This window comes from Herpailurus yagouaroundi, unplaced genomic scaffold, assembly GCF_014898765.1.
Source record: "Herpailurus yagouaroundi ecotype Mexico unplaced genomic scaffold, PumYag 140, whole genome shotgun sequence".
Taxonomy (NCBI): Eukaryota; Metazoa; Chordata; class Mammalia; order Carnivora; family Felidae; genus Herpailurus; species Herpailurus yagouaroundi.
This window is the reverse complement of record NW_024412395.1, coordinates 230,239-248,527: the sequence shown is the minus strand read 5'-3', so window position 1 is coordinate 248,527 and position 18,289 is coordinate 230,239. Positions and strand designations below refer to the sequence as shown.

General features: G+C 49.1%; 1 protein-coding gene across 4 annotated transcripts in view; it reads right to left on the bottom strand.

Annotated features, from left to right (window-relative positions):
- ARHGEF4 (Rho guanine nucleotide exchange factor 4) overlaps positions 1–17,504 on the bottom strand; it is a 266,455-nt gene extending 248,951 nt beyond the window's left edge. For all 4 annotated transcript variants that reach the window (XM_040474689.1, XM_040474691.1, XM_040474690.1 and 1 more), the window contains exon 1: positions 17,384–17,504. In XM_040474689.1, the coding sequence (XP_040330623.1) occupies positions 17,384–17,422 (39 nt within the window). In that variant the 5' untranslated portion in view covers positions 17,423–17,504. The remainder of the gene's footprint in view (positions 1–17,383) is intronic.
- Between the last annotated feature and the right edge of the window lie 785 nt (positions 17,505–18,289).

Here is an 18,289-nt window from a genome sequence, read left to right as displayed (position 1 = left end):
CATCTTTTCATGTGCCTGTTGGCCATCCGGATGTCTTCTTTAGAGAAGTGTCTATTCATGTTTTCTGCCCATTTCTTCACTGGGTTATTTGCTTTTCGGGTGTGGAGTTTGGTGAGCTCTTTATAGATTTTGGATACTAGCCCTTTGTCCGATATGTCATTTGCAAATATCTTTTCCCATTCCGTTGGTTGCCTTTTAGTTTTGTTGGTTGTTTCCTTTGCTGTGCAGAAGCTTTTTATCTTCATAAGGTCCCAGTAATTCACTTTTGCTTTTAATTCCCTTGCCTTTGGGGATGTGTCGAGTAAGAGATTGCTATGGCTGAGGTCAGAGAGGTCTTTTCCTGCTTTCTCCTCTAAGGTTTTGATGGTTTCCTGTCTCCCTTGTGATGTTTTTCTTGATCTATTGTTTATTTAAAAGTGTGTTGCTTAAAAAAATAAATGTATGTTATTTAATTTCTACATATTTAATGAATTTCTCAAATGTCCTTCAGTCATTGATTTCTTAATTCCATTTTAATTGAAGAACATACATTGTATGATTTCAATCCTTTTAAATTAAAAAAATTTTTTTAATATTCATTTTTGAGAGAGACAGAATGCAAAGGGAGGAGGGGCAGAGAGAGAGAGACACACGCACAGAATCTGAAGCAGGCTCTAGGCTCTGAGCTGTCAGCACAGAGCCCAACACAGGGCTTGAACTCACAACTGTGAGATCATGACCTGAGTTGAAGTCAGACACTTAACCAACTGAGCAACCCAGGCACCCCAATCCTTTTACATTTTTCATGCTGGTTTTATGCAACATGTGGTCTATTCTGGAAAATATTTCATACGCACTTGAGAAGAATGTGCATTCTACTTTTGTTTGGAGTAACACTCTATAGATGTCTATTATGTCTAAATAGTTTACGGTGCTATTCAAGACCTCTGTATGCTTGTTAATCTTTTGCCTAGCTATTTTATCAATTAAAGTCTGATATTGAAGTCTCCAACTGTTACTATTAAATTGTTTATTTCTCCCTTTAATTCTGCCTATTTCTGCTTCCTGTACTTTGGGTCTTGGTTAGTAAGTACATATGTATTTGTGATTGTTATATTATCTGGATGGATCAACCTTTTTTTTAATTTATTAAAAAATTTTTTAAAATATTTATTTATTTTTGACAGAGAGAGAGAGACAAAGCATGAGCGAGGAAGGGGCAGAGAGAGAGAGAGAGAGAGAGAGAGAGAGAGAGACAGGATCTGAAGCAGTCTCCAGGCTCTGAGCTGTCAGCACAGAGCCCGACACAGGGCTCAAACTCACAGACTGAGAGATCATGACCTGAGCCAAAGTCAAATGCTCAACTGACTGAGCCACCCAGGTGCCCCAGGATGGATCAACCTTTTTACCATTATAAAATGTCCCTCTTTATTTTTTATCCATTCTGACAATTTCTGCTTTAGATGATATCTGCCACTTTCTTATTTTCTTTATGTGTCATATTTTTTTGTGCCTCTGCCCCTCCTTCCTGGCATTTAGAATATTTTCTAGCATGACATTTTAATTCCTTTAGTGCTTTTTTTTAACCATATTTTCTTAGCTGTTTTCTTAAGTGTTTACAATACTCAGCTTACCAGGATCTGCTTCAGATTTATATGATTTTAATTTAGTGAGACATAAAAACTTTACTTCAATATAGCTCTATACTTCCTTTTTTGTGCTATTAATTTTTTTGTGTCTATAAATATTACTAACCCATCAACACATTGTTATAATTATTATTTTATACAATTTTATATTTTTTTAAAAGTTGAGAGAAATATATATTTAGAGTTAGTTATATTAACCTTATTATTTACCATTTCTGATTCTCTTCATTTCCTTTTATGGATTTGAATTATCATCTGGTAAGGTCCAATATGGCTTCATTCCCAATCAATCATCTTTTGTGCTCTACACAACCCACATCTAATGTCACTATTCTGGGTCTCCACTGCCCTCAGGAAATGTCCAGGCTAAGGCCCATCCTGGCCCTAGTCTGCTTCCAGAATGATCTCTTCCATGTCCCAGCATATACCCTGTGATTTTTCTGAGATTCTTACACTCACAATACACACCCTCTCTGATTATTTGCCTTTTTGCATGTTGTCCTTACCAGCCTCACCAGGCTCCTTCCAGCCTACTCTTCAGAGTCTCCCTCAGGTATCACATTAGCCATGCAGCCTTCTTTAAGTTTCTCCAGGCAGCAGGCACCCCTGACACTAGTGATTCCCACATTTTTGCATCATGGTCTGTTTATTTCTCAGTATCCCTGGTTCCCCAGGATTCTCCCTTTTGCCCCAGGCAGGGTTGAGTGTTCCTCTCAGAGTTTGTCCCCAACTCTGACCACTTTTGGGTTCAGTCCCTGGCTGCACTGGTGTTGCTGTTATTGTTGCCATTGATGCTGTTGCTGCTGCTGTTGTTGGCTGATCTGTCTCTCCCGCTAGACTTGTAGTCTAGTGGACAAAATGTCTCGGCCCTTCCAGAACCCCAGTTACAGGGACTGCACAGAGCAGCTGCTCAGCAAACTCTTGAGTAAAAACTGTAAAGTTGGAGAAATTTGTCTCTCCTATTATAAAAATAACATCTATAATAACAAAATAGCTATGTATGAAGTGCTCACCACATCCTCTGTACCTTATATACACTATTTAAACCTAAAAGGATGCAGGTAGTATTGTCTTTATTCTACAGGATCCTTATGAGGCTCAGAACAGCAATCTGCTCAAGCTATACTTGCATAAGTATGGTATGGCATAACTGGTGGCATTTAAATCTGGATGAGGTCTTTCTGGCTCCCAATCTCTGTGTGTACAAACATTATAGAATGTTCACGTTTTGTGAACATTATAGAATCCCCAGGAGACTGGCACAGTGAGTCTTCATATCCTCATATTACCACAGAGGCCCTGCAAGGGTCAGTGACTAGCTCTAGATCACAGGTGAGCTGATGATGGCAGTAACCAGGATAATTAGTAGTAGTGTCTGTGTTGGTGATGTCACTCTGCTCTTCATGTGGCCCACAAAATGCTGGACTCTGACCTGAAGCTTTGCAGGTACACTCGAGGCCCACGGCCTGCTTTGTTCCAATTTCTTGGACCAGAGACAGCATGAAGCTGCCCATCCAAACCCTGGCAGTAGATCCTATTCCTGGCAGGGTGAGGGTAGCCTGTTCACCTTAGACTTAGCCAAAGAGGTTTCCCCAAGCTGAAGGAACTGCTCCCAGGCTCTGTTGGGGCACACTGTTGCCCACATTTCCTAGTTGTCCATCTCATGGAGAAGAGTGTGGCTTTCCTTTTTCTGAAAAAACATAGCTGCCCAAGAAACAACACTGGACAATCACCTAATGTAAATTAGAGCTAGGTGAGGCGCCTGCACAGGCTCTTCTCCCAACAACTGAAATAATGATCCACATACCAGCTGCGCATCAACCGCCCGTGGTGGGCAGACGATGTCTATCACCACTTATGGATGCATCCTGCTTTGTGTCCTCGCTGCTCTGCCTTTCCCGGATCACTCCTCCCTCCTCAACCTGCCACCCTACTACAGGCAAGGGAAAGGTGTGTGTTGACCTCTGGTCATGGAGAAACTATCCCTTCCCAGTTACAGGCAGTACTTGTCCTTCTCCAAGCGCAAACATGTCTGCACTTTAATACCAGTCGGTACACCTCACTTTCGATTAGTGCCATACACAGTGCACAAACCTGGAGAACTTCACATCTCATTGTACCTTCCCAGAGCTCTGAGTGGGGGACTTACCAGGGTGGCTACTCCAGTTTTGCACCAGAACAGACCTATTAATAGGGCTTATAGCGGATCTGCAGGCATGGCAGCCCCAGGTCCTAGCCAAGGCAGGGCCTGCACCTGGGGGCTCTGAGGCCACTGTGCAGGCTGCATGGTGGGGCCTGGAGCACATCACACCCTGCACAGGGAGTTTTCTTCTTCTGATACAGAAGCACATACATGACAAAGGCCCTGTATGACCTCAGAATGTCATCAGAAAGGGTCTCACTGGAAAGCCTAAATTGCTGGGAGCTGCCCAATACGCAGAAAAGTGGGGGTTTTGAAGTTGGATCTTGTTCCATTATTTCCTTGTTCCCCCACCACCACTTTGCTCACCACCCCTGAGTTTTAACTCTTGCATCTACAAAATGAGGCCTCTGTTATGAGAAATACCTGCTTGCCTGCTGCCACATCACCCCTCTTAGAGGCTCTGACGTTCCTATGGTCTGTCCCCGCTACCCATTGGTGGTGTGTTTTACTTACTCTGTGACTTGTGTTAGGACACATGCAGCTGGGCCGGAGGGAGCCTGTGTGTTCTGAGACAGGCATTGGGCAAATTTGGGGGGATTTGGAGTTGGGAGGTGTGGGTGATAGACAAGTTGGAGGGGGTCCCAGGACCTGGCTCATTGGAGGAGCATAAAGCCAGTCCCCAGAGAAAAACAATCCTTGAATGTTGTGGCCCAGCCACTGCCTGTGTCAACAGCTCTTTGGGCAGACTCCAGACCATAGGGGTCACCAGAAGTGCCTGCTCCCTGAAATGCCCTGAGAGGTGACTCAATTTGCATGAAGAAGGATACAGCACACACTCAGTCAACATGCCTCTTGCTCTATCTATCAGACACAAAAACATGCTGACTACACACACTTCTAGTAAGAGGTGATATGAATAGCTCTGGGGACTGGGGCAAGGAGCTTCTGTGGGACTTTGGGGGAATCTGTTTCTTCTTGCCAGGGAGGCTTGTCCAACTGTCTTTGTGTGTCACTTTGAGGATGTCTTGGAAGAATGCATTCCAGGATCCTTCGAGAACCCTCAATGGGCTAGATTGGCCTGATCTAGGAGTTATAAGGCCCCCAAATGGGGCGGGGGGGGCTTGAATTGCGGTCTCCCAGGGAGGTCACACACTATGTTTCCTGATCATATGTGACGTTTACAACTATCCTATTTCCTCAATGCAAAGATGCCACTAAGTTAATGACAACTTTTGAGAAGGAAGAGTAAATCACTTTTAAACGTACACATCAAGTATAAGTGCATCTTGATTTCAAAAGTATTAAGCAATTTTTTTAAAGTGTACCTTAAACTCAAGGAAAGGTGGGACGTTACAGTGCCTCTCCTAGGTTATTTGAAGTGAATCTCCTTCAAGTTCTGTGAAGAAAGGTGACCTGGGCCAGCCCTCTGGGGTGTACCCCAGGAGGAGGTGGCTGTTGTGCTTGTACCTAGCAGTTAGGGTCCTGGGGCCCCAGTCAGGGCTGCCTCTGTGGACAGGAAAGGGAATGGACCTCTGTATAGGGTACGGAAAACTTCCACACATCCCAAAGTCTCCTTGCCCTGCCCATTTCTGTGCTTTTCTGACATGACACTGAACACTCAACAGGGTGTCCTCTCTACAAACCCCTATGAGGAGCCAAAGCTCCCCGAGACCCCTAACACTCTCTTGTTAACTCTTCGGGGTGGGGGCTCCACCAGGTAGGCACTGTGTCCATTTTAGAGAGGAACAAACATGCTCTGAGATGCTGCTCTGCTAAAGACCACACTGAATGGAGGTATAAGAGCCAGAATCCAGGCCACTGGACCCACAGGGAGATGCTTCTGGGCTGGGGCTGCCAAGCCCCCCTCACTGTGGTCCCACTGAAGCCTACCCACTATGGGTAGTGTCTGACACCTTATCCCACTAACATGGACAACCCGCCTATCCCCTAGGACCTAGATCTTAGTGACCTGGAGTGAAGGGCCATGTTACCAGTCCCTTCACTGAAACATGTACAGAACCTCCACTTCACTCAAAGCTCCATGCTGGGCACTTGAGGGAAGGAAACAGAAACAGTGGCCCTGGTCCTTAGGAGCTTGCAACCCAGAGCAGGGGTCTTAACTCACCATCCACAGGCTTTGTGGGCCTCTGAAATTGGAAGCAGAAGGTCCATGTACACAAAAGCATGCAGAGTTCATATGAATCCTCAAGCAGCATGACGGTTCATATATATCCTCTACTGAATTCTCAAAAGTTGCTGTCCTTATAATTCAAGAGTGTTCAGAATCACTGACCAGGGGCTTGCAGCTGGCCAGACTGCATCCTATTCATAGCTTAGTCTCCTTAGCACAGGGCCTGGGATCAAAGAGGACTTGGCAAATTCTATGTGTTGGAATGAATGAACTGAACTTTGGGGTTCAAATCAGTATAACAGGCTAGAGTGTAGGATGCTTTAGATCTGATCCTGGCCTAAGGGAGTCGCTGCCAATTCAGGGGCAGTTGCTGAGGGCAGCCCTGAAAGACAGCAGTGGTCAGGGGGACAGTTTGCCCCAGAGGACACTGCCTCACACAAACACCATCACACTGCAAATACAGCCCCACTCCTACTTCAGAGACTGGGGCCTTCAGTGCCAGTCCACTGCCCCCAATGTCCCACGTCCACATCTCTTTTTCCTTTGAGTTAAGGAGTTCCTGCTCCCCACAGGGCTTGTCCCATACCTGTGGTCTGCACATGGCCAGTCAGCTTCACTCAGAGGTAACCTGCCATACATGTCTGCCCACAGAATTCCCTGTCCAGACACTCAGCTTCTACCCTGTTCTGAGACAGGGTTGTGGAAGAGCCTGTGGGGAAGGTAAGAGGCTGGCCTAGGGAGGTGGAATAGGGTAAGAGGCACCAGGTTGCACACAGGGGTGGGGCCACATTAGCTGCCCCTTCATGGAGCTGCCTTCCCAGTGCCCATCTCCTCCACACCTTACTCATCACCCTCCAGCTAGAGGCCACACCTTCTCCACCTTCTCTAAGCCAGTGTTTTTTCTCCAGTGAACCCTCACCTGACATTTTACAAACTCTAGAACTCACAGACAGAGAAGGGACTGGAATAGACACAGGAATGGACAGAATATCAATGTGTTCCCACCTTGGGAACTAGACTAGACTTGGGCTCTAGTCCTTGGGAACACTCAAGGTTTCTAGGCCAGGTATTTTACAAATGTGAGCACATTAACTTTGACAACCACTTTTCAGAGACATCATCAGCCCATTTTACAGGTCTGAAGACTGTGGATTTGGATAATTAAGTCACACCAAATATGTAGTTAGGACATTGTGGTGTCCCTAAATCCACCATGGTAATCAACATCTCCTCTGTCTTGCAGCTTCTGCAAGACAGGTAAAAAGTAGATATTAAAGAACAGAGACAGGGTGCACAGCTGCCCCATGGTGAGATTTGGCTTAGGCACTGAGCAACATGTGGATGGCCTGCAATGCTGGGCAAGGCCAGATTCTTGAGTGGGGAAGAAAGAACCTGCTGGAAAGTGGAGTTGGCTTAGCAGGGGGCAGGAGGAGGAAATGGTGGTGGAAAGAGCATGGAGCACCAACTCTGCTGGACTTGGCAAGTCAGGAATATATGTGGGTTCTTAGCCATGGTACACAGCACAATCACCCTAGGGCTTTTCTTAGAATATCTGTTGGGTCCCCTCTGTAGTAACCATGGTCAGGAGGAGTCTCGCCATGTATTTGTGGATAAAGTTCTCTAGGGGCTGGATATGTATTCTACTCGTTTCCAAATGAGCAAGAAAGACAACAGTAGCCACAGTATGCAGGAGCTGGCTGGTGTCACAGCTGGGCCCTGTTATCATCCTATGGAACATGAACAGTGTTACAGAACATCAATTTTAGGCAGAACATCACTTTACTCTGGGATAGATGGAGAAACACAAGAAGAAGCCCCTGTCATATTCCTGCTGGGCACAGACAGCACGTGCTTATTGTCCAGCTCACAAAGACTAACAGCCCCATGATGGCTACTCTGAATGATAGTTGCTGCTTTACCAGTCCCAGATATAGCCTCAGACTTGTTGTCCCTCCTGCTGGGTAAGATTTCTTAAGTCGCTCAATCACAGAATTGCCCCTGCTTCCTTCCCACATCCAGGGGAGAGCAAAGCCCTGCTTCCTTAAATCTCTCCAAACCCTCCTCACCAGGCCCAAATGCTACAGCCAGTCCTTCTAACACCACCTCACAGAGATGCAAGGAGGCATTTGCATACTTTCAGGAGTGAGGCCTGAGATGACCAAGTACCCCAGGTGGGCACAGCACCCAGGCCTTACACCTCTCACAGAACCAGCCAGAAATGACACATCATCAACAATGCACAGACATGCATGTCCTAAGGACCTCTTCTGCTGAGCACACAGCTGAGGAAGCCAGAATCACCTTGTCTCTTTTTTAGGCAGGGTCTCCATGCTCTCACTAACCAGCATGGTCTCTGTGCATGTGGCACCCAGAAAGGGCCTTGTTTTCAGAGTAGGAAGAGTATTCTGAGAGGCTCTGGCCAGGAGACCTTGGGCCGGTTCTGCCAGGGTAGGAGGTAGCTGATAGGTACAACTGCACTCACTGAAAGTATGACTGGATGGTTTCCCACATGAGTACAAAGCATGAAACTATCACCACACTCAAAACAATGTATGCCTCCACCACCTCCTGTCCCTCTGTCATCCCACCCTCCTGCCCCCACCTGCCCTGAACCCTGTCCCCAGGCACCACTGATGAGTTTGCTTGTCACTAGAGACTCATTAGTGTCTGGAATTTCAGATAAATGCAATTATACAGCATTGTGACTTCTTACACTTAGCCTAGCTCTCTGGAGAGTGACCCAGGCTGGTGAGTGCACCAGCAGCTCATTTTCTCTGTTGCTGCATGGTATTCCATGGTGTGGATGGACCACCACTTAGCTGTTTCCCATTTTCTCACAAGCCTCAATGTCCACATGGAGGAAAACACTCTCAGGACCCTGGCTTTTCCCATCTTCTGTGTGGACCATTCTGAGGCGAGTTTCTAATAGTGTTCTCCTCTTGAACACAGACTTTGTCCCTATATCAGGAACTGTAGCCCATGGCATCAGCATAAATAGCACCATTACAGCCCAGTAACAAGACATGGGTTTCCATTTAATTCCACTGGCTATAAGAAAAAAAACCCGTTTGTTTTGGGGAAGAAAAATATAAGGAGATAACTAATAGTTGTTGAGTTCTCACTCTGAGCTGCCTGAGTCCCATGCTTTCCCATGCTTTCACTATCCCAGCTAACTTCCACAACACCCCTGAGATGGACAGGTTCACATGAAGGAGCACTGAGCAATGTGAGAGAGCTGGTCCATGCTGGGGCTCCATGGGCCCACCACCAACACAAGGGGACCCAGGAGGAGGGGCAGGTGCCACAGCAGGTCAGCAGGTGGCTTCCAGACCCAGAACTTGCTCCAAGAAGATCCCTTCTCAAGCTCACAGGCAAAATGTGGTCAAGGAGAGATCAATCAGCCTACTTGGTACAAACACAGATGATGCTCAAGGCACAACAAGCTGGCCTGGGTGGGATGGGTCTGTAGTGGCATCTTAATGGGGCTTACCCACACTCACTACAGTTAACATGGTGGTGTCTGCTGGGCAGGGAAGTATATGCTCCCTGCCTCGGTTATAACAGGGTGGTGTGAGGGTTGGAGGGCAATGCATGGTCTGACCTTAGCTTCTCTTTAGTCCAGCGAAGGCTCAAGAATGGCCCTGCTCTGATGGACTGTGCAGGTAGCTCCAGGGTCTATAGTACAGCAATTCTCAGCGAGGCTGCCCAATGGAGTCACCCATTGTGATTAGGGCCCTGCCCTGAATTCTGCCTCACTTGGTCTGGGTATAGCCAGTGGTTCTGACATGCAACTGTGGCTGAGGAAGACTACAACTTCAGGTAATCAGGCTGGTTTTTGCATTAGGGTTTGTGGCATGCCACACATCAGAGTAAGATGGAAAAACTGGGGATTTGAGGGAAGAGGAAACTATACTGTGTGGTTATGGGGTCTTATAAGGACAGTGAAAACCAGAAATAGCTGTAAGAAGACCCTTAATAAAGGTACATCTAAATGAACATATGTGTGGAGGCGTGAGAGACAATTACAAGCCAGTGAACTCCTGTAGCTCAGGAGGCTGAGCTGCAGCATAGAGAAGGGGCCCGAAGGGGGTGGGGAGGCATCCAGGGAAGACATACTGAAGGTGACACTGCATCCTGAGAGACAGATGGGGCAAGGAAGCTCCAAGAGGCTGGTGCAGTGAGGAGGCACCCTGATGCAGGGCACCCTGTGAGTGTGCGGGAGCCTCCAACCAATGACCTGTGATATACCTGTGGGTCACCAGATGAGAGGGTGGAGGGCCTCACAGGCAGCACCACCCATACCCCCAAAGGGTTCAGACTAGGTAACTCAGGAGGGTTCAGTAGCCAGGCATGGGGCCAGAACCAGCAATACCACTTAAACCTCACATCCTTACAACTGGCAAGGGAGAGACTGCCCACTGTAGATATGTAAAAACCACAAAAGGACTCCCGAAAGAGCACGAGCATGCCACCCAGTTCCACCATGCAGGAAAAGCAAACAAAACATTCAGGCTCAGTAAGCCCCACATGAGACCAAGAGTAAATTCAAACCCTCCCTTGGGTTATCAAACGGTGCCTGGAATCTCACAGTTGGCTGAGTCTGCAGCAAGTAGTAGAGTGTTGTCACTGCCTACAGCTAAGGGGAGGCCAGGCACCCAGAGTTGGGGAGGCTGGGCCACCCCATGCCTGGACAGTACGGCTAGGCTCACTTGAGTTTGGAGAGAAGGTTGCAAGTGTTCATGTCTCCAGAACCATCCACCCTGCCTGCCTACTCAGGACCTCTGGATTAAGAGGCCCTCTCACTGGCTGAGGTCTTCTGCAGTTAATTCACAGGCTACACTCACACTTCCAAAGACACACTATGCTTCAACCCCTAGCCCTTCCCTCTCAGAGTCTACAGTGTAGGGGGAGAAAACAGGACCCAGAATATGGAAGTACTCAAAGAATGTGTTGAATGGCTGAGTAGAGGTGATCTTGTCATAGTTGCCTCCCAAGCTGGCAGAGATAGCAGAGTGAGGGGCTAGAATAAAAGGTGGGAACCATGCCCCAAGGCCTCTGACTTATGGCCACAGCTGAGGATCATGACGGACAGAGTGGGAGAGCAGGCCCCAGGGAGGAGAACAGCCCTGGGTCTCTGAGTGGTGGCCGGGAGACAGCAGCCCTGGGGAGGTACTGACAGCCTCCTGGCAGGCAGCTGGTCCCCATAGCTGGTCTGTCCTGTCTATCTACCCTCTCCTTTCTGCCATCCTGTGGGACAAGCTTCTTTAGGACTCAAAGGGAAGGCCTCTCCATGACCTCTCATAGGATAGGGTCTCTGTGGCCTCAGGTACCTGCTCTGACCTTTACCCAGAAAAGTTCAAACATGTGGGTGACCCACTAGCAAATGTCCCCAGGCACCTGGGGCTTACACTCCCCCATCCCCAAAGCTGGGAGGCTGAGTGAGTCCTGGTGGAACTTTCCCTTAATTGCATGCCATGAGGGGGTGTTTTCTGCTTTCCTGCCCAGCATTTGAACAGCAGCCATGATTGGGAGGAAGGAGGGGATCCTAAGAGAATTCAGACACTGGGGCCTATCCATGTCAAAAATATAAAGAGAGCAGATATCCTCTCTTCCTACTTTTCAAATGGCAGCTCAGCTAACCTCCAGCCAGGACCTTGGATCTTGAGGACAAAGCTAAAAGTCTACAAGAGGGAGCTAGACAGTATCCTTAGTGAGGAGCCAGTAAAGTGTCCCCCAGGAGCATCCTAAGCAGCTGGCCCACCTAGAAGGACCTAATGTGCTTTGCCTCTCTGGATCCCTGTGAGCTACCCTGCACCCTTTACTTTTTTTCACTTGACTGCAGTCCATTTCTGTCTTTTGCAACGAAGAGACTTCAGTAGTAAAGAAGTTGGTGCCAAGATGATTTTAGATAACAGACCTGTCAGGAAAGGGGAAAAGTGTCTGAGATTGGTTATTACACCCAATTGATGCCAAAGTCAGTGAAAGTATATTGGGAATTAAGTTATGGAACTCTGGCATCTCATTGCATGCATGGCCAACCTCTAATTAAATCAGCTGCGGCCAAATGTCCAGTAGGGGCTTTTGGGGGGAAAAGTGACTCTTATGACAAAACCTGAGAAAAAGGCACAAAGAACTCAAGTACTATGGGGTGTACTTCTTGCTTCTAACTGTTCTGGCCAGCTTAAAGAGAGAATAACAAAGTCAAGTCTCTGAGCTCCCAGGGACTGGCTATGACAGTGTCTCTTCTCTCTGCAATCACAGGCCTGAGACATCCCTAAACCAAAGCAGTCTGAGTCCATCTATCTGTGGGTTGTTGAATTAAAAAGGCAGCTGAACGGATTGTTTCCCTGCTCCTTGAGTGAAAGAGTGTCATTTAGGAAAAAATGGGAACCCTGGTCCTAGGAGTGGGGCTCTGTGAGGGAATTCATAAACCCATGCAGTCCTTGCTTCTCTCTCTGGCTGCTTCAAGAGCCTGTTCGCCCCTATTCTGGAAACTGAGCCCACCTCTCCTCATGTCTACCCCTTTCCCTTTCCCTGCCTGCCCTGCCCTGACTCAAAGTAGAGTCAGATCTCAGCATGGCCACGGGAACCAATCAAAGTCAAACTATGGAGGAAAGGGCTCATGTTTCAGAAAATTATGATTTTGCTAACATGTACTGGAAAGAAGCTGAGGGGGTGGGTAGAAATGGATACTGGGATTATCTGACCAAGGAGGTAAGGAAAACATTCTGGGTTGGGATGAATATGTTGATATGGGAATGACCACCCATTTTGGAGTCAGTGTACCAGCTCCAAGAGTCAGCCTGTGTTCCAGTAGGTGGTGTGTTGGTTAACTAAACCAACCCATGAAATGAAACTAAAAAGCCAGAAAGTCCTTGAAGGAAACCAAATATCTGAAGGAATAGAATGTTGGAATGGATTTATCAAGAGCAACCTGCTTACCATCCCCTAACTATGTCCCCTGGAGGATCAAAAAGACATGCCCTACCTCCAAGGCACGAAAAACTACTTTGGCAAAAAGAATGTCAACATCTCAGAAAACTGCCATAAACACTGTTCTCTACCAGCTTGCAATGCTGATGAGAGATGCTAGTTTGGCTGGGAATTCTACAGATGGGATGGCAGGAGCTGGCATGACAAGGAAGAGAAGCAGTATTTAAGTGCCAGAAGCCAAAGTAATATCAGAATTTTTTGATGCCAGGGGTTCTTTGTCATTGAATAATCAATCATGGGGCTGCCAGAACTAAAATGGATGAGCAACACCAATAGGGTCCTATTGTACTTGTGTAATATTGATTAAAAAAATGTTAAAAAGAATTAAACTAGGTCTGGTAAACATAAGCCTCCATGAGTGCCTAGAACAGTGTCTGGCAGATAGTAGGTGTTCAATAAATGTTCACTGATTAAACTCCACTTGCCTGATTCCACTCCTCTTGCCTGATTCTCAGACTTGAAACAATAGATCCAAAGTTTCTTCAATGAGGGGTAGTTACTTGTAAAATCATCCTAAGCAGATACTGTGAGTCTTTTAAAGGCTCCTATACAGAAAAATACCTAGACTTCAGGGATTACTGAACACTGGCTCACAGCTAACACTAATTCCTGGAAGGTCAGGAAGCTCACCACCAGGAATGAGGGTCCATAAGAGGTAGGAGGCATGCCAGGTAATAAATGGGGACTTGCTGTACATCCAGCCTCTTAGCAGCCCACTGGGATCCTGAATCTGTCCTATGGTGATTCCCCAGTTCCTGGGGGATCATAGTGAGTCCCTGGAAGCTCAGAGACATGCTCAGTTCCTGATAGAAACTCCACCCTGGTTCATTCATCCATTATGTGGAGACTTTCGTGGTAGGGAATGCTTACCAGAAGCCGCTGGAACACCCTCTCTCCTCCAAAATAGGGCATCATAAGCAATATTTAACATCTGGTGGGTAAGGAATCTCCAACCAGGGGTGGAGATCTCTACTGCATCCCTACTCAACTTCCCAGCTTGGCTTGCACAGACTACATGAGACCTTAAAGAATGTCGGTGCGCTGTTTTAGGCTTAATTGTGACCTATGTTGTCCTACAAATGATCTTCTTAAATGGAACAAATCTATTACACTCCTCGGCCAATGATTTGGTGAAAACTGTGCTTGTGTGTGCATGTGTGAGTGTGTATGTTTCCCATCTTAACATATAGGAATAACAGAAGTAGGTTGCTTTCCTCAAGACAGGGACAGCAACAAAATTTCACCACCTGTCTCAGGGCTTCAGTAGCTCCCTGATTCTGTGTCACCATTTAGTTAGAAGAAACCCTGACCTTTATACCCCAAAGGACCTTATGCTGGTCAACTACGTCATACTGACAGGACTTAAAGAACAGCAAGTGGCAAGGTACCCTACTGTGCACCAGAGTGTGGGACCTAAATTCCATGAAAACAGAAGGACCTTCCACTTTGGTGAAGGCTCCAGGCAGGCAGTAGAGGTGGACAGTTGTATGGAACATTTTGGAACAGCCCTTTAAAAATAAAAGAGAGGAGCACCTGGGTGGCTTAGTTGGTTAAGTGTCTAACTCTTGATTTTGGCTCAGGTCATGATCTCACGGTTCATGAGATTGAGCCCCTTGTTGGGCTCCAGGCTGACAGCATGCAGAATCCACTTGGGATTCTCTCTCTCCCTTTGTCTCTGCCCCTCCCCTGCTCATGCACATGTGCACACTCTGTCTCTGTCTTTCTCTCTCAAAATAAATAAATTAACGTTAAAAAAAATAAAAGCAGGGCGCCTGGGTGGCTCAGTCGGTTAAGCTTCTGACTTCAGCTCAGGTCATGATCTCGTGGTTCATGAGTTTGAGCCCTGCATCAGGCTCTGTGCTGACAGCTCAGAGCCTGGGGCTGCTTCGGATTCTGTGTCTCCCTCTCTCTCTCTGCCCCTCCCCTGCTCACACTCTCTCTCTCTCTCAAAAATAAATAATAAACATTAAACAATTAAAAACAATTAAGAAAAATAAAAAGCAAAAGACATGTTGCTAGACATTGGCTCCCTACCATGAAGGAAGATTTCACAATGCTTGGTGGGCCTGTGGAGTTTTGAGGCAACATATTTCCTCCTTGGGTGTGCTTCTCCCATTCATTTGCTGAGTGATCCCAAAGGCAGTGAGCTTTGTGTGGGACCCACCCAAGTGCAGAGTCCACCTCTGCACTGTGAGGTGTCACACCCTGTGGACCCCATAGCATAAGAGTGTCCACAGCAGAACTGGATGCTGTGTAGAGTCTGGAGCAAGTCTTACTTGGGGCCTGGGGTTTGAGGGACTGTTTTTGCCCTGGGCCTTGGTGGACCCTATCTGTGTCTCTGCTACCAGAGTCTGACTGGGACCCAAGGATCTGAGTTTCCTAGGACAAAGCAGTGTTCTTGATCAACCAACAACCAAGTCAGTTACCCATCAAGACAGGCCCAGGCCCAGGAGGGATCAGGAGGTGACTTGAGCAAGTGGTTCCCTTCACTTCCTGCACCTGTGGCCTTATAGAGCATTCTTTGTGACCAGTGTCTGAGGAAGAACATGTGTGAACTGTGTTTACAGGTGGCTCTGCAAGATATACCTGCACAGCCAGAAGTGGACTGTAATGGCATTCAGGGCCCCTCCCAAGGGTGGCTCTGAAGGACAGTAGAAAGAGAGATCCTCTGAGAGGTACATCTGATCGTCGTCATATGTGTATAGACAGAGGCCTGAAGTGTCTCAGCACCTCCAGGGACCTGAGGATAGGCATGGGGTCTGGGGACAAGGAGAGGTAGAAAGCCTTCTCGGAACAGGTTGGGAATGTGAGATAGTGTGCCCCTTAGAACACCTTCCCAAAGGTCCCCCTTCCAAGGAGGGTCCCAGTCAGCAGATGGGCAAGGCAGTTGCCCTGAGATATCTAGGGACCTCTTCCCCAGCCACACCTGTCTGCTCCGTCAGTTTCTGGGTCCACTAGGCTTCTCAGATTCTGCCTGGCCAACTCCCCTCCAGGTGACCTACTGCTGCCACTGCATGGACGGGAAGGAACATGGTCCCAGGTTCACCTTTTTATAAGAACATGTATATTCTGTAATAAGATCCTTCCATCCACTCTGGAAGATGTGGAATTATCACCCACATTTTTGAAATGGGAAAATAAAACACCAAAGCAGTTAAACGACTGTCCCAAGATTGTATACCCTGTCAGTGACAGAATCAGACTTCAAAGAGGGCATCTGTGTGCTCAGAACCACAACTCTGATACCAGCCGGGCTCCTATGTTCTTCTGAGGCATCTCCTGCAGTCACTAACAGAAGTGAGTACCCTGCAAGCTGAAAGACTCCATCCCTCTTCCCTGCTAAGTTTATAAACAAGTCATTATCCCTGGGGATGAGTCCACACTGGCTGAGGAACAGGCTGAGGGGAGCACTCCCGCAGGTCCAGCTCTGGGTCATCTAGCCTGCTGCTTTCCCCAGAGCTCTCAGAGTCAGAGAATTGAACCTGTCCCTTTAGTCTGCACCCTGAGGACAAAGTGGCTTCTGGCTAAGCAGGGCTGCTTAGCCAGCAACCCCCCCCCTCCACCACGGACAGCCCCACTGTCTGCTCTGGGTCCACTCACAGCCCCCCATTCCTTGGGCTGTCACTCTGGCAGGACAGAGTGGCTTCCCTGCTAAGCAGGGCCACTCCCCCCACCACGGACTGCCCCACTGTCTGCCCTGGGTCCACTCACAGCTGCTCCCTCCTTGGGCTGTAGCTCTGGCAGTACTCCCCTGCTTCTTTTGTACGCAGTTGCTTTGGCAGTCAGAGCCAACCCCACCCTGCCTCCCTCCCACCCACCTCCCACCTTGCTCACCTGGGGAGGTGGAGCTTGGCAATCTGCAGATGCCCCCTGCTCCCCCATCTGACAGTGCCCTGGAGCCTACTGCTCACTTTGGGGCCCCCACTGGGGGCAGGGGAGGCAGAGGTACCCCAGATAAGTGGGTTCCCATGGGCCATTTGTGAACAGTCCGGGACTTTGGGCCTGGGGAGAGTCAGGTTCCTGTTCCCCTCCTCCTGCTTAGACACACCTTCCTCAAAATGGTGCCCCAACTTTGTTGGTCCCCTCCCTCGTACCCGTGGGAACCCTCAGCCGAGGTAATAACAATATCAAACACTTCTGGGCGCCCACTAGCTGAGGCACAAGCCAGTGCTTCCTGGAATCGGCCGTCCTGCGCCGAGGGGCCTAGGCTGCCGAGTGCCCCGCATGCCGAAGGCCAGTAGGTGCCCAGGAGGCCGGCACCCGGCGGTCGCCCTCGCCGAGGACGGTCCAGGCAAGCCTCCGACACAGTGCCTCTCCTTCCCTGTGGTTGGGGCAGCCACACTCTCTGAACACCGGTCGGCACGTTGGAAAGCTGGGGGCGGCCAGGCGCGCCCAGGGTGCCTGCACCCACCCGGTGCCCAGCAGCCAGCCCAGGGCGCAGCGCGGCGCTCCCGCTCTCCCCGCGCGCGACCGGACGCCGCCTCTCACCTTGAAGAAGCTCCGGAGGAAGTGCACGACGCTGAGCATGGTGGCCCCGCGGAGCCGGGGCCCCGGAGCCCGCCGGCAGGACCCGCAGCCGAGCGACCGAACCGGCGCTCCCGGAACGCCAGCCCCCGCCCCGCCCCGGCGCTCGCCCCGGGCCGGCAGACACGCCCCGCCTCCCCGCGCCCGGCCACTCCGGGCACTTGCGGGTCTCCCGGGACGCTCCCGGGCGCCCGCCCCGCCCGCTCCCGTCCCGAGACTAGGAGCCATCGGCGGCGACGCGGCTCAGGGGCCCCAGGGAACAGCCCCACCGCCCCTCCCGCGGGGTTCCTGCCCTTGCGGGGAGCCTCGGAGCGCTCTCTAAGAAGGAGCGGACGAACTGGCGCCGTGCGCTTCTGCCCCGACGCGGCACAAGTTGCGGGTCGCGCCGAGTCCCGGGCCTGTACGCCATACCCTCGTCTTGAGACTTTGCCCCCACTCCCGGGCAGGGGAGGCCTCTCTTTCTGCCTGAGAGCTTTGCTTTTCAGTCTTTGAGAGCCTGCAGAGCATTTGCCTGAGGTTCTCATTTACCATGTGAGGAAACTGAGTCCCAGACAGGCTCAGCAACATGTGTGAGCTCACGTATCTGACGAGCGCTGAGGATGAGCTAGAATCCCCAGGACTAATTCTTGCTCAAGAACTCACTCTAGCTCCTCTCCCTGCTGTTCCAGTCGCGTCCCTGCAGGGAGGGTATAAGTTGGGAATCGTCCCTCAGGGGCAAAGGGAAGTCCTCGCTGTTTTCTTTGTGGGGCTTTAGGACAGGAGGCCTGTCCAAGAGACACTCCCACGGGCCACTAGAACCACAAGATTTTTATGAACCAACTAAAATGTTTTAATTTTAATTGCTTTTAAAAACAAAAGAACTTGAGTAAA